Source organism: Tauraco erythrolophus, chromosome 9 (assembly GCF_009769465.1).
Source record: "Tauraco erythrolophus isolate bTauEry1 chromosome 9, bTauEry1.pri, whole genome shotgun sequence".
Classification (NCBI taxonomy): Eukaryota; Metazoa; Chordata; class Aves; order Musophagiformes; family Musophagidae; genus Tauraco; species Tauraco erythrolophus.
The window spans coordinates 17,599,594-17,615,906 of record NC_141473.1 but is presented as its reverse complement, the minus strand read 5'-3'; the positions used below and the strand labels follow the sequence as shown (position 1 = coordinate 17,615,906).

General features: G+C 36.6%; 1 protein-coding gene across 1 annotated transcript in view; it reads left to right on the top strand.

Moving 5' to 3' along the window:
* Positions 1–9,480, top strand: part of DNTT (DNA nucleotidylexotransferase) — a 94,028-nt gene extending 84,548 nt beyond the window's left edge. Inside the window, exon 11 of the mRNA XM_086616792.1 lies at positions 9,394–9,480. Coding sequence (XP_086472918.1) covers positions 9,394–9,480 — 87 coding nt within the window. The remainder of the gene's footprint in view (positions 1–9,393) is intronic.
* The last annotated feature ends 6,833 nt before the right edge of the window (positions 9,481–16,313 follow it).

The window sequence follows — 16,313 nt, the reverse complement described above, 5'->3', positions numbered from 1 at the left end:
TCTCTTTTATTTTTAACTTATTTTAGAAAACATTTCTAGCTTCTCCATACTTATGATTCCAGCATAAACCGAACTGAATTTGACAGGAATCAAGAATATGATCAGCTTAAAGTGTTTATTTTGTAACTTGCAATAACTTAATTGTCAATAAATAAAAAGTCCGACTAGTTGTGCCATGGAGTGAGTTTGGATAATTTTTCATCAATCAGTCTGTATAATCTGATTACCTCTCTTCTGAGCGACCTTTCTGAGAGAAGATGTAAGTGCATAGCTGAAACAGAACATATGTTCTCCCTGTCTGTCTTCTCTTCTCTTGGGCTTTCCTGACTCAGTTTCTTTGACAATGGTCCTTGTACTTGTCACATCCAAGAATTCCTAAACATCTGCATTCAGCACATTCAGTGACTGGCCTTGGAACTCAACTTCTTTGAAAAGTATGCTCTCCTTGCCAGAGGTTTACTTTTCTGTGACCTCAGTGTTTTCAAGTTTTCTTTTGGTTCTGAGCTAATGAAGATATTCAGGCTAGTGAGGCAGAGCAGGCTTCCCAGCTGAAAAGCAGCAGTGAACTTGCATGATTTCATAAGGCTTGTTTGCTAAGGTTCACCAGAAATCCGTGTCGCTCACTGTAGTCAAATGAAAAAGCCTGAAATGTTGAACTGTCTTTAATTTTGCACTGAGAACTTACTCTTCTCTTACTGAATTTGTGTACTGTCAGTCACAGGAACTAAAATTTAACTCTTGAAAGTAGGAAGCAACTGGAATTATGTTGATATAAACCATTAGGTGTATGCCTAAGGACTTCTAACTTCCAGTTAACAAAATCCATGCAGCAGAATTGAATTATTGAATCATATCCATTTCCTTATATAAAAATGAGCCAGAATACGCTTCTGATACGTAATAGTGTTTTGCAAAATTTTAACAGTTAAGATAACATATTTTTTGCTTTCTGAACTCTTTGTTCCTTTTTTCCTTACGTCTCAGGCAGATTTCATTTCTGTTTTTAAAGAATTTTGTAGTGCAAGCCCCAAAACTATTTTCCTTGCAATTCTGATCATACAATAAATGAAAATGTGACTAGATCAACTTTTCAAATGTCTGTTCATTTCTTTTCTCCTCAGTCTTTTGTGGGTTAGAAGCAGCTGCTAGAGGCTGTTGTCATATATAACATGTAATAATCATATATCAAGAAACCATTTTATGTACTACAGCTACCTTTTCAGAACAATTTCACCAATGGTTGTTTTAGCATTCATTGAAATTCTCCCATAAGTGACGGTTGTTTTCACTTATTCCAACTTGTTTGGTTTATTTCTAACTATTATTATTTCTAACATTTTCACAGATGAGAAATAATTTAACGCTATACCCATTTATTGTCAGAATCTTGCTCTGAGCTCAATAAAATGTGAGCGTCTAGTACAGAAGATAGCTGCAGTCAATCTAAGAATTGCAGGAAATGTTACAACAAAAATACTTCAGTGTATTGTTTTGTGGACACGTGATTGTGCAGACATTTTTGATGCAACAATCAGACTCCCTCATTAGCTGAATACCTTTGGCATGGTAAGCAGGAGTTTAGGTCAATATAGTCTGAAAGTCATAAAATAATGACATATATATCTACATTGTAAGACATGCATTATAAAAGGCTGATTTATTAAAAGTAGCATCTTCCTAAAAGTTGCTGCAATACTGGTGTGACCTGGGTCCAGTGTTGGTGCATCAACACTTGTTCTAGCAAAAATGACCCAGTGGCAGAGAACAGATAGGCTAACGCTCAGGTCTGGCAAACATATGTGAACATTCTTACTGCTAATCGTGTGGAAAGTATTTGCTATTTGATGGATTACTTACTTTTCTGCCTTCACAATTTTTTCTGTAAGGTCATTTTATTAATTTAATTAACAGCTATTTGTATTTTTTTACCGAATATAAACGTTATTTGAGCAAATGAGATCAGAGAAAAAGGGAGTGTGAGCAGTTTAATAGCTTTGCACTTTTAATCTAATAAACTATCTGAGTATATTCTGTAAATTGTAGGTCTTTGGTGTTACAGTGCACTGCTTCACTGAGTGCAGTGGCCTTTTGTCATGGGTTAGGCCGCTGCAGCAACCGAACCCCCCACACAGCTGGTCACTCACCCTCCCCCACCCCCAGGAATGAGGGAGAGAATTAAAGGAGAAACGGGAAACCCGTGGGTTGAGATAAGAACAGTTTAATACAGATAAGTAATACACAGTGTAGATGCTCACCACCCCCTCTTATCCGCAGCCCGTCTCGTCCCGAAGCTGCAATCCCGGACGAACGCGAGGCCCCGAAACAGAGAGGGGCAGAGAGAGAGAGAGTACTCCGAGAGTGGGAGTACTGGAAGAAAAAGAAAAAAAAAGGCAATAGAGCAAAAGTGCAGCAAGCGCAAAAGAGCAGAAGCAGCGAAAGAGCCAAAGCGCAAAAGCCCTTCCGTCCGGCTGACCCTCACTTTTATACTGGGCATGACGCTGCATGATATGGAATGCTAATTGGCCAGTTTGGCCTCAATCTTAAGTTTCACCACAAATCACAAGGGGAATTGTGTCCCCCTTGTCCCAGCTATGCCCCCTCCCTTATCCCGCCGTGCTTCTGCACTCCGGCACACTGAAAAATCCTTAGAGTCTCACGTCCAACCACAAACATCAACTTGCTATCAGCATTCTTCTCAGAGCGAGTCTCTGAGTAAAACCAAAACACGGAGCTCTTCTAGCTGCTAAAAAGAAGAGCTAACACTGTGCCAGCTAAAACCAGTACACCTTTCATATCTAGAGAAGTGCTTTCATATCTTGGAAGCTATTGCAAGCAATGTAAGTAGCATCATCTCTGCATTAGTCCCGAGTATCTTTAATTAGAAATCTTTAATGGACTTGGCATAAGTGATGACATGTGAAGATGTCACTAAAGTGACAAATACATGTGTAAGATAAATTTAAGGTGCATTGTAGTATTTTCTAATACAGTTGATTAAGCAAGTCCTGTTGTTACCATAATTCATCTACAATTGACTTTACCCACAAAACTTATTTTTAGAATGGGCTTTGTCCAAGCACAATGAACAGTTAAGTTCCAAGTCTGCAAATGACACTCTGTCCTCTTCTTTTCTAATGTTCATTTATCATTGTCATGCTTACTGCCACTGTAATAATTCCAGACATGTAAAGTGATAGGGGTTTAGTCTGCTTGGTATTTATCATTCAGTATACTGGAAATGCTACAAAGTTAAATATAGTCATATTTCCATTACATCTCCATTTTAATAGTTTAAAAAAGGAAAGCAAATATTAAGGTAATTAAACTCATGTGAATAAATGTCACATGTGAAACACCATATAAAAACTAGTGAGAGAAGACCAAAATTAAATGAGGAAATCCCTAACTACCCTGTGTAAGAGTTTGCTGTTTTAAAGCATGCAACATCATCAGGATACAAAGAAATGGTTAGAATAAATGTATATGTTAAAGACATTCCCAGATACTCGTCTAGAAGCAAAGTTGTGTCAAACAGTTTTGTAATTTGTTAACAAGATACTGTTGGCAATATTCTATGTCATCTGCTCCCCACCTCCCCCTCTCCCCGCCCCCCCCCCCCCCGCCCAATTTATTTGATGAAACAGTATGTCAGAAGGAGTCCAGACAGACTTTAATGATTATGGCCCTTCAGGGTCTTTTGCAAAAGGAGGGAGGGTGCCTCCTACACAATGTCATAGTTTTCCAAAGGATAATGAAATCCACTGGAGTATGACTGCATTATTTCTGAATTACAGCTGTAGAGCAAATAAAAGTCAGAACTATGAAAAGAGTAGGAAGAACGCAATATGGAAGGAAATTCTTTGGTCTTTGAAAGGGCACGATTTTGCTATGACTTGTTCAAGAATAAATGCTCAAATAATGTGTGAAGTAGAGTTGGGCCAGTAATCATCTAGGAAACTTCATAGTTAATTCCAGTTTCTCAGCTGATGCCAAGCATGATAAGGATTTAAAGAAATGAATCAAATTTCCACCATGTGTCTCATCTTGAGAACAGTGGGTTGCACAAGTATCTATATTATACGTACAAATCTGGAGGACTTCGCTCTCAAAGTCTGCTAGTTCAGAACTATTAAATCCCATTTCATCAATGATTCTGTCTTTGTGGTCCTACTGGCTTTTATTTTGAGGTGCTTGTATTCAAACTAACTTCCTAAGTTAATCTTGAGATGGGGAAAATAGTAATGAAATGCCACGGTGACAGGCTGAGAGTTATTTATAGTATTACTCAATTATATTAGATTACTCAATGTGATATTTTGCAAAACACTATTATTACCGAGCTATTTGATAATAAACAGTAGGATATCAGTCTGCTCAGAGTCTGATTAAATGTATGCCTTTCAAGAAGGCTGAGTTAATATTGATGGAGAGCATGAGTAGACTTGGTTTCAGGAACTTTGTGTCCACAAAGCTGGCAGAGCAGTTGCAGGCAGAGCAACAGCTTCTATGTCTCCTGAGTGAGCAACCTCAGCAAAGTATTGTTTTGTTCAGTGCAGTGTGAGGAGGTTACAATCACTGCAGCATTTTTCCTTCCTGACTGAACAGTGGAAAGGAAGATGGATGGCCACAGTAGAGGCAAGTGTGGGCTGGGTGTCTAAGCAGTATAGTTTCATTTCAACTGCCTAAAGAATTTATCTAGGCTTGCTGAAAATACAGGTTGCTTAATACGTGAACAGTGCATATCCAGTGGCCTATATTTTCATATAATAGCAAGATCCCTTGTGTTATGAAAATCAAGAATTTGTGCACAGTAATTTCTAGTAATCTCTGATGTCTTGGAATCTTTTATTCTATGTTTTTAGTGGCCAAATTTCTAACCACATTTTAAGGTTTCCTATTTTGATGCATAGGGTCAACCTACTTATGTTGAACTACTCAAGAAGTAGGTTAAAGAGACACATGGAGCTACTGCCAAAATGGAAGAGAAAAAGGGATCTGAGGCACTTTCCAATGCATTCAACTTTTTCTGATTATTAAAATGACACCTATACAAAATTAGTAAAATCAGTATTAGCCCCCCAAAAGAAACATATGCTGTTAGCCCATGCTGATATATATATTCTTGAATAATGCTTTTGTTTTGCTGGCTTCATTGTATTAAAATGTGAGATGAAACCAAGTGACAATAGTAGTATAACATCTGTTTGAACTTTGGCAGTGGTAGTTAGAATATCATCAAAGCAGTGCTAGCTCTGTGCCTTCACTTTGCTTTTCCTTCATTAAAAGTATTATTGATCATTAATGCCAAAATGAAAAATAAGAGGTAGCAGTCCACATAGGAAAACATTTAGATGGCAGCTGTTCTACATTAGGTGTAGTTAATGGTCATGTTTGCAACCACAAATGTAACATTTACATCCATTGAAATAACAGAATTGATTAAATGGGATAAGACCAGAGTGATACCAGCTGCTCCAGAGATTCTTTTTTCTAAGTTTGATTGATGTTCATTGGGCATGTCTTGGATCAGCTGAATATTAGTAAGAAGCTGAAAAAAAATTACAACTAGTCGAGCAGTTTGTCACTTTTCTTGAGCAAAAAGAAAAGAAAAAAGGAAGAATGAACAGTAGTGAATGCAATAATCAAATTTGCATCACTGTATAAATTCTGCATAGATTGACAAGCAAAATCATAGGTTATGATTAACATTAATAACACTTACATTGCTAAGGCAGTTGGCAGATATCAGCTAGAGATTCATTTAGAAACATGGCTTGTAGCTACTGAGAATGGTATTCGGCATCAGACACTTTGTATTAGAAATTTTCCCTGTCAAGCAAATGAAATGAATTTTGCTTGCAGAAAAACATAAAGTGACAGAAGAAAAGAAATGGGATGCAATTTGGGGTCCCCAAGATATGAAGAGCTTCTATTAAAGAGTATCTATAACATCTGTCTAGAAATGTAAGATCTTTTTTCTTGTTCTACTTTTTTGCATTAATGTACATGTATGGATTGCCCTCTCTTGTTCTTAATAATAGTAAAAGAAAAAACAAAATAAAAGCCCTAAAATCCTGTCCTCCCAGGACATGCTCTAGGAAAGAAATATCCCCAGTATTGTTACCCAATGGACAGTTTTCAATCTCTTCTCTCCTTTTCTTTTATTCTGTTTAATATCTTTTTTTCTACCATTTTTTCTAGTCCTCTCCATATGAAAAAAGGATCACTTTTGCCTGATCAGTGTTTTTCATAGGTTCCTTTTATTCTAGAATGTGACATTTGAACTTCCTAGAAAAAAGAACATTATTAGTCTATGCTTTAAAAGCAATCTTTGCTATTGCAGATAAAATTTTCAACTGTCAGTTCATTATGAATGTGATTTTTTTCAGCTTTTCATGCTCCAGCAATACTCTGTAGATGTCTGAGGCACTGTCCCAGAGTCTAAATATTCATATGCTGAGAACTTCTGCTGGATGATAAAACACGTAAGAAAAGAGGAGACTGTTTTTATGCTACAGGTGTCTAAGCACAAAGGCATACTATGTTTGACCTGATTTGGTTTTAAAAAGAAATAATGAAATCCTTGAAGCAATGGGCAAAATTATTCCCTCAAATTTCTGATATGGTATGTTTGAATATGAAAATTATTTCATATAAGCCAAATTCATGATGGAGAAGTGAAAAAAAACTTGATATACCTTGTTAAGTACTTTTACTGTGCACTCTAGTAACAAATCTGTGATCCATATTGAATGTATCACTGCCTGAGATCAATACCTTTATAGCAGAGCTTAATACAACGTCCACTGGCCTCAGTGAGAAAGACTTTATTCCAGTGGGCTTGGTTTGGGTAAAGTGCAATTGATACACAACAGTTTTGCAAATACACATCTGGGGAATGTAGATGCCAAGGAGTCAACGTGACAAGCAAGTAGCTTCTGAGCATGGTGAGGTTGTGAAGGTTGCACTGTACACGCTGATAGAGGACCGTACAGAAGCAGATACAATTTAAAAAGTTACTTTCTGATTTTTATTAATAACGGAGTACGTATGTAATTTCATGTTGCCATAATTACCATCGACTAATTATTTGCCTAAGATAAACTGTCTCCAAATAAAACTGAAAATGTTTCATATTAATTCACTGTAGAACTATAATTTTCTAAGAAAGATAAATGACTTAGTAACTTTGGATGGATTCAAGAGGATACCAGCCAGAACTTCTCTTAAATACCTACTTTGCTGGTGGGAACTCTGGAAGAGCAGAATCGAAACCTTCTATTCTGTCTTTTCTGTCCTCCCAAGCTCAAGGGAACACTGATGGCCTCTGGCTCTGTTCACTCAGGAGCATCTAACCTCTATCGTTTAATTTAGTCTTCATAACCTTTCTAGCACAGTTAAACTGGCTTTTATTCTACTTTGTGTCATTGAAAAATAGCTGTTAGGAAAGCTGCCAGCTTGGCTACTCTGGCTGTTGGAGCTGAACAGTGTCAAGGAAAGATGGTCCTTTTCTGTAGAGTTGGACTTAGAACTTCAGATTTAAAATATCCCTACAAAGAAATGGAAACAGGTTTCTAATTTGGTTGAATTCCTGATGAAGTTTGAGTTCAGCTTACAATTAATGTTACATTTCACTTTAGGGGTTCAATTCTTCCTTATACCTTGGCAAAACTGTGTCACCTGACAGGACTGAGATATGGATCAGACACTGGAAAGAATGGAACTGATGGAGAATGACAATAAGCCAGTGGGTGCCAACTGATATGATGAATTTTACTGATGACGCCCAAGCATATTTCAGGGGCAGCACGAGCCTGCCCTAGGCTCAGTGGTTTTGCTTATTCTTTCTGGCTTATTGTGCTTTCTGCTTTCCTCCCATTGATGCAGTAGCTTATACAGTGTTATGTAGCTTTCACATGCTCTGGTGCCACACAGCTTGGCCAGGTTGCATCCTCAAGTCTTTCCTACCAGTGTCGATCTTTTTCCCTAGTGACTGATAAGTAACAGTGGTTGAAAGGAGAAAGAGTGAAGTGTCAGTAACCAGAAGCAGGATATACCTGTTTCAGCAGTCTGCCTGCCAGATGCTTTCTAAGTCCCTTCAGTTATGTTATCTCAATGGGAGTAAGAGACAGGGAAGCACCATCCAGATCAGGGAGTGAAGGAGCGCAAGAAGGAGAGAACACAGAGGAAAAGGAAGGAAAAGGTTGTGAATCTCTTATTCCACCATACCATGGGCCTGCTCTGATGTAGTTATGGATTCCTCTTTCTGACCCGTTCCCATGGGTATGCTGGACAGAGAAGGCAGAGCTTGGCAGCTGAGACAGAGGAGGTTGCTGGCACAAATGTTCCTAAACTTTGTGGTAGTCCGAGATTTTCCTGACTAAGTGGAATTCATCAGTGGGTAGTTCTTCAGACAGCATCTCCTCTTTCACAGTAGAAAGTAAATGTAGAAGATTATGAAACCTTAACCCTGAAGTTTTCATGACACTGGAGTTTGAGATTTTTCAGAGCTGAACACTGATTGAGACCTTAACTTCAAATGATTCAAGAATTGCTGAAATATTAAGTATTCTTTTTCAATAGAAATGAATTCTTTCTTGCTTCCAGACTCCTCTAAATGGTGCGCTTTCACTGTTTTAATATTCACCTACCTTAGCAGCTCTTTTAATTTTGTACTTCAGTGATGAAAGGAATGCATAAAGCTATGCACTTTACCGTATCAGTCACCTTAGGGGAGGTAGGCTTGTGGATGGTTCCTGTGCAAGAGTACTATCTTATATTATCAGAAGTCCAGATATAAAAAAAACAAAACTGTTTTTTACTGTAAAACATTCATTAGGAGTGTGTGTGTGTAAAAAAAAACCCCAAAGTTGCAATTGTTGATCCCTCATTTTCAGCTTTATTTTCCAGGTGGAATATTTTGTCTTTTCAAAATTAGAGATTCGGAAAGCATTGATGCTTTTAATGCTTTGCTATACTTAATTAGTGTAACCATTGAATCAGCTTGAATGCATTTATAAAGAACATTACTGTATTAATTTAAAAGATATTGATGATTTTGTTAAGAAAGTCAAGTTATTGACCCTCATGGAAGGGAAATATAGGTTTTATTTGAGTTCTAATACTAATACTCATGCACAGAGTCTTGAAAAAGTAAATCAAAACAAAGTTGTAAACTAGTCATTGGAACTGAAAGCATCAAGCAGCATTAGAATTATTTTTTAACTTGCTTTCATATTTCAAGGTCAGCACACTGATGAAGGCAGTATATTCTGTAGAGGATACAATGGGTAGAACTGCCAAAAGTTAACTCCTTTTAAACAACAAAGAACATCAATTGAAATTTCCCTCTAACACCCTTATTGACTTGTTTTTAAAAAAATTCTTTTACAGAGGATCTTTCTCAAAGCTGGAAGTGAGGAAGAAATCTTTGCACATCTCGGCTTGGATTATGTCGAACCATGGGAAAGGAATGCTTAAAACAATTTGCCAGTGTACATTCATCAGTTGACAGCAATGGTCTTTGTGCCTATCTGGCAGTCTGGTTTATATATATATAATGTGTCTCTATGCCAACTAAAATTTTTTTAAAATATCTTAGTTAGAAGCCATTATACATGCTGATGTTCCTAGAAAAGAAGACTTTAAGTTTTTCCGAATCCTTTCCAGTCTTTTCTGTTTTATTCTTTGAAGTTTCTATATGGGAGTAACAAGATAGAGCTTGTTTTGGGGGGAAAACATGAAACTGGTGAGATTTTTAACTTGTTATAGGAATTTAACATTCCTATGAATAATGCTTGCTAAAATACTGTCAGCTATGACATACCTGAATCATAGAAAATATTTGAGCTGAGTCCAAAAATTATTGAAATACATGCTTATCTTTAACTGAATTTCAGAGGTATTTTGCTGAATCCATATATAAAATTGCTGCTGTATATAAGACTAAACGACCTAGGCAGTAATTAGCCTGGCAGTCTCACCAAGTTGAGGCTTCAGCTATAATATTTTTCCAGGTGCGGCACCAGTCTACAAAACCATAAACAAGTTGAGAATTCAATGATAGTTAAAAACATTTCACAAGAAGGGATTTTGGAAAGTAAAAGTGAAATAACTCAGTAGCAATCTTCAACTGTGAGGAAAAAGTACTACAGATTTGGAGTACTGATTGTGATGGTCCTCAATCAGGAATTTGAATTATAACCTGCATGAAAACAACTGCTTTAACTCTCAGGCTGGTGGCTGCTCTGGGGTGAGAGCTTTTAATTGTCTGTGCTCAATTTAGGTAGCTGGAGGTTTATTTATTAGTAAATATATATGCATTGGAATGGAAGTTTACCTGAGCTGTTTGGCTATTGGCTGCTCTAGAATGGTATTCCCTCTTTTTTGGTCAGAAATTAATCTTAGATATTTTGGTTTCAGAAAATTTCCTGGTACTTCTTCTGACTAATGATAAGGCAGAATTTGTAATACATTTATCCTTTAATGAACAAAGACATTTAGTGCTTTGCTATATGAAGTTACTCACTGACCATTCATTTGTCATTTATAGAATAAAGGTGATTAAGAGCATCAAGACTGGTCAATTAACTTTCTTTCTTAAAAGCCTGAACTTTTTTTTTATCCTATTAAGGCCAATTTCACATTTTGGCCTGATGGTATGATAATACAAGTATTAACAAAACTTCCAATGTACAGTTTCATATGCAATCACCTCTCTATGGTTGTTAAAACAGGTAGTAGCTGTATTTTTGTGAAATGTATTCATTCATTAATGTGGTTAGGCTCAGTACTATAAAAATACATTGAAAATATCAATTCACATTGAATTATATTTATTTGTTGCCCACATCTTTTAGGATACAGTTTATGCATCCCACTTTCTATCTCCTCTACTGTATTCCTGAAAAATACTCTTATTCAGTTTTATGCATTAATTCGCCAAGGTAAAATGTTACAGGATCAGGCCCAAAAGTAATTGTAGGAAAGTGAATCCTATGTCTGAGCAAAGGATGGCGTTTTGCTAAAAGGATTTCATTCAATAAACACACCCATCTGGCTCACAAGTAGTGGGGAGATTTCCTAAGTTTTAGTAACAACCTGAAACAAAAGCTAAACAGGAATGGCTTTATCAGACTTACTGCAAGAAATGCATGCTATGGTATGAATTAATTCTATAGTTTTATGGTGCAAGCAATTTAAATTCTGTAATTTCAACCTAATATGATGCCATTAATAGAAACGTAATCAAGACTTTTTTTACAGATATAGTTACATGACAGTTTTGATACTGAACAAAAGTATGCAGATTTTGTTTACTCATTCCATTCAACTGAGAAATGGACTTTTAAGAGGACTGCATCACAAACTATTCTAAAACCTCAGTCAGAGATGTAGCAAAATGTGATAACAGCATAGAGTTTTATTCTTGCCTGTGCCAATAAAACTGTCCTTCTTAAGTGCAGTTTTGCTAACTAAGCTGAAAATATAACACTGCCTTCTAATTTGCTCTAACTAGAAAGCACTGGCATTGCTTCCTGCTTTATTGTGTTGATGTATGAAGCACCTTCTCTTTGTTTTGCATCAGGATGCTGACACGTAAGTAGCAATGACATTTTTCAGTCTTAGCAGAAGAGAACAAAAGCTGCGATACCTTATCTAAACATACTTACTACTTGGCCAACATTTATCAGAAATTATACGTTCTAGTTGTTCTGTTTCTGCATACTTCAAGCCACAGAGGAAATATGAAACATTCTGATTTCCACATAAAGAAATGTTTGACATTCATAACTCCCATCTTGCCTGCCCATGCATCACTTATAATTATACCACCTGTGGGGGAGAAGATACTAAACACAAGTTCTGTCAGCTCCTTCAAGATTGGAAGAAAACAGCATATCATTTTATCTTTTCTTTCCCTCAATTTTTCTGAACTTTTTTTAGAATATATTTTACAGAGAATGAAAAACAGGATTACTCACTGGATCAAATATCATAAAAAAATATAGAATTGCTAAATGAGAAGTCAGATTAAACAGAAGGTCAGATTAGATTACCAGGGTGGTCTGACTATGAAGAAGATAGCTTCTGTTATGAACACCTCCACTGAAGAAGCTGGTAACCCAGTCACTATCAGAGCTACTACAGGCAGGATCATCCCTGATAGCACTAGCCAAACTAATTGTGCATGCAACGGCAGAGCCGGAAAACCATAAACTTAGTTTTTAGTAAACAAATTCTGGATCATGACATGATACTTCTCACATCAGTTAAATCTAGTGCTACAATTCTAAACAGTCTCAGCACTGTAATGATTTCACTTGATGGTGCTAGTCAACTGAGACTGTAATTAGAAAAGATAGAAGTCATACAGGAGAACTGGGATGGAACAGGTTAAAGGAAAGAAAATCTTTATCACTCGAGCATATCTGGATCCATGAGAGTACTGAAAACTCCCTACAGTGTGGCAGAACTGTTGGAGTCAATGGTAATGATGCTTCTGAAGGACAGGTGAGGCCTGGGGGCCTGGAAAAGGGCAAACACTTGTAAAAAAGAACAGACTGATGTTTATAATAGCAGGAAGGGAAGAGAGCAGTTCAGATCAGTGCACTTAATATCTCTTAAATTGCTAGAATGATTAATAGACTTTATTTTTAAAGCACCTAGAGGAAAATAAAGTGGTAAGTTATTGGTAACTTGTTCATCAGAAACAAATCATATCAAACTAATTCAGTTGTAAAGTCCCTGGAGGCTGATTTTTAAAATGTCTGTTTCTCCTCCCCTGCTTCTACACCAAGGCAATTTGGCAAGTAGTAAGAGGAGAAGAATCATTGGTTTTATAAGCATCTAAATACTAACTCTCTAAAAATTTATCAATTACTCTATCTCTGGGAAAAAAGAAAGGTAAAAGTTAAAAAGAAAACCACTGTATTTCTTTCATGGTTTGTGGTAATTTGTGATTTGTCAAATACCCCAGATAATGTTTTCCAGTAACAAACATGGTGTAGCATATATTGTATAGGAAACATAACGAAGTCAAAAAGCAAACAAATCCAAATGCTCGATCATACAAATACTTTGCTACAAATCTCTTAAAATATGTTTCAATTGGTGGGTAATAATGTAGTTAATGTCATCAGTGAATCTAGGTGGTACAATGTAATAAAGGAAGAGCTCATTGTATCTATACAGCTCTGCAAAATTGCAAATTCAGACAATCTAAATATTCATACAGCTGTCATTATAAACTTGAAGCCACACAGACTTTCTGGAAATTACTGGAAATCAGAGAACTGCTGCTATTTTACATAAATAACTCCAGAACTTTTTAAAAAAAAAAAATAAAAATCTAAAGATCTGCATACTTTACAATCCCCAAATGAAATGTGTTTTCTATAGCTTATGGCCAGAATTGTTTGGATTTCTCAGGTGAGGCCATCTTATGCCTTAGTATGAAAAGTATCCTTTCGCTTGTTGAACTATTTCTTTATATGATAATAGTTTCCTTCAGCAATTGCAGTTAAAATAATCGAGTCCTGGGTCTAAAAGGTTAATTGACGAAGTCACATAAACAAATGAAGACAAGAAGCTCTGAAAACCTTCAATAGAGGTTAAGCTTCTTCTGGCATGGCTGTCCCTTCAGATAGGAGAAAATGCTGATGGCTTTGCCTTTAAGGGCCCAATAGGGGCCATAACATGAAAATTTCGTGTGTGTAGCTAAAGAGTCAGAGCTTCAGAGCTTTCCACTTCTAAATTCAGCTAATTAGCTGATCACTGTCTGTATACACATCTAGCCTCTTTTTATTTTTTTTTATGTTTCTTTTTACAAAGAGGACTCAGCAATCTTCACCCCTGCTGTGTAGATATACTGAGTGCCTTTTATTTAATCAGAATGCATCAGCTGTAACTTGTTTTAGCTGATGATGCTCCTTAGAAAAAAAGATGAGTTCACACTCATGGTTAGTATTCCTTCTTCAGGATCTAATTCACTTAGGAGGAATTGTCTTGTGCCTGTTTACAGCTTCTTTTGTATGATTTATGCTACTACACATTAGGTCTGTCAAATTCTAACTTTGGATTTGTTCTATTTATTTTTAACTGAAAATTTGGACTTTTGATTAGGAAATCAAGTGTTTCCAGGTGTCCTATATCTCTGCCATAATTCTTGTGTGCATGTGCGGCCGCACGTTTTGGTCAGGTGTCTGCAGAATGAGTTGTTCTAGGAGGGCCTGCTCTTGACACTTAGATTCCCAAATCTGTGCACAGATCACCTATTGCACATTTCCATTTCACTCTGCCATTTCAGCTCCTCTTTCCTGTATTTGACATTACAGTGATTTGTAGCTAGAATGTGATTCTGTGGTGGCCAAAATAAATGCTAGCCTAAGCATCAGACATTAAAAAACTAAACCTCACAAACTAGTAATCAACATCTATTTGTCCCTTATCTTCTCCCTGACCTTTGCTTCTTTCAGTTTTCTGAAAGTTTTCTTTGTTTGAAGCTTGTGTGGTATACAGTGAAAATGTATGTTGTGCCACCCTTGCCTAAGCTGTTCTGCTAAAGTTGAATGCTGCTCTCTGTCCTGGTATACAATGTCAAATCATAACTAGGAAAGGTTTCTCTCCACGATTGCTGTTCAAACCTCTTCAGAATGCTTAATTGAAAAATAGATTGAATGACTTCTTCAATAAATGTGTATTATAGGCAACCCATAAAATCTAACACTATTTTTCACCTAATACCGCCAAACAAAGAGTATTCTCAAGTACTACTGGAAATACAGACACACGATACATATTGCATTGTGGGTGTTACTGAACTACATATCCCAGAATCCCAAGTGCCTTGGGTAAATGTTATATTACTTGACTGATCAGAATCAATCATACCTGCAGCTGGTGACTATGTGGAGAGAGATCATGTGTTGGGTAAGTGTGAAGGCTCCCAGTTTGCTGTGTTTTAGTAAGTAAACACGCTTATTTGAAAAAGAAGCTACACTTTTTTGATGTTGCAGGTGTTTGATTCTAGTTCCTTTGTGACTATGCAGCAAAAAAGTGCTGCTACATGTTATATTGCCTTTTGTGTTGCATTCTCTCCAAAATTAACATGTTAATTCAAAGTGATTTTGGAAATGGTGAAGATTCCCATTTCCTTTACCATCATCTTTGAAGATATAAAAGAAAAACATTTATATGAAACCAAGTCAAAAGCATTTCTATTAGATAAAGAAAGCCTTTCTAGCATGAATAGCATTGCTTCGTGTATTTGTTGCTATATGTACACACGCTACATCCAAATTATCCTAAGTTTTCTGTCAGCTTCAGTGTCTTTTTCCTTTTAGGAAGCTATGCATTAAGATATAATAGAAAATAGCGAGAAACCTTTCCATTTCTAAAGAAAAGGTGATTTCTTTGCCAGGGGAAGTGTAGATTATGCTCCAGAAATCGGTGGTTGCAACATTGGGGAAAAAAGAGCAAATAATAAAAACCTTATCCCAGCACTCAGAAAATAAAATAGTGATCTTTGTGTACTTCTAACCACTAAAAGAGAGATGGTTTGGAATTTTCTTCACAGCTGGGTAGAGAGGCTGAGGAGTTTATATAGCTTCAAAAATGGAGCTTGACAAGGTTATGTAATTGTGTGACTAGGTAGGAGTGTTTCTGCAGTTGGAAACTATTGCCGATGATATGAGTCTGAAAGTGCTCAATTTTTGGTAGCCTAAGGATAGGTTGAAAGACCATATGGTCCTGTGGATTCCATAACTGTAATCTATAAATCCCACACTTTAGTATACAATGGCCAGGAGATTTTTCTTTTGAACTCCTGTGAAATGCAAAAGATCAAAGAGACAATGTTGAGTGAGATAGCTAGGTTCTGCTGCTTCTAGTGATCCTGAAATCCTTGTGTTCTGGTTTAAAATATATTACGATATATGAATTGTTTTTCTATGTTTTTAACTAAACTACTCTGTCAAAGATATAGTTTGGTGCCTTTTGTCCTTTTGCACTACACTTTTAAATGTGTTAAAGGCTGCTAGAAAGTATTTTTTGTGTTGGTGGTATATAAGTGGGAAGTGGTTGTTCTGGAAACCCTTCCAGACTACTTCCAGGGCTGTAGCTGTTGCAGGGCACTTGACAAATGATGGATGACATAATTTGAATCTTTCATGATACCAACTCTAAAAAGAATCCAAATACCACAGATATTTGTATGTAACTGTTTGGACAAGACATCAGAATTACAGAGGAAATACAGATATTTCTCTCTGTCCTGTTCTGCCTCACCCCGCTGCCCCAAGTCAGATCTGACT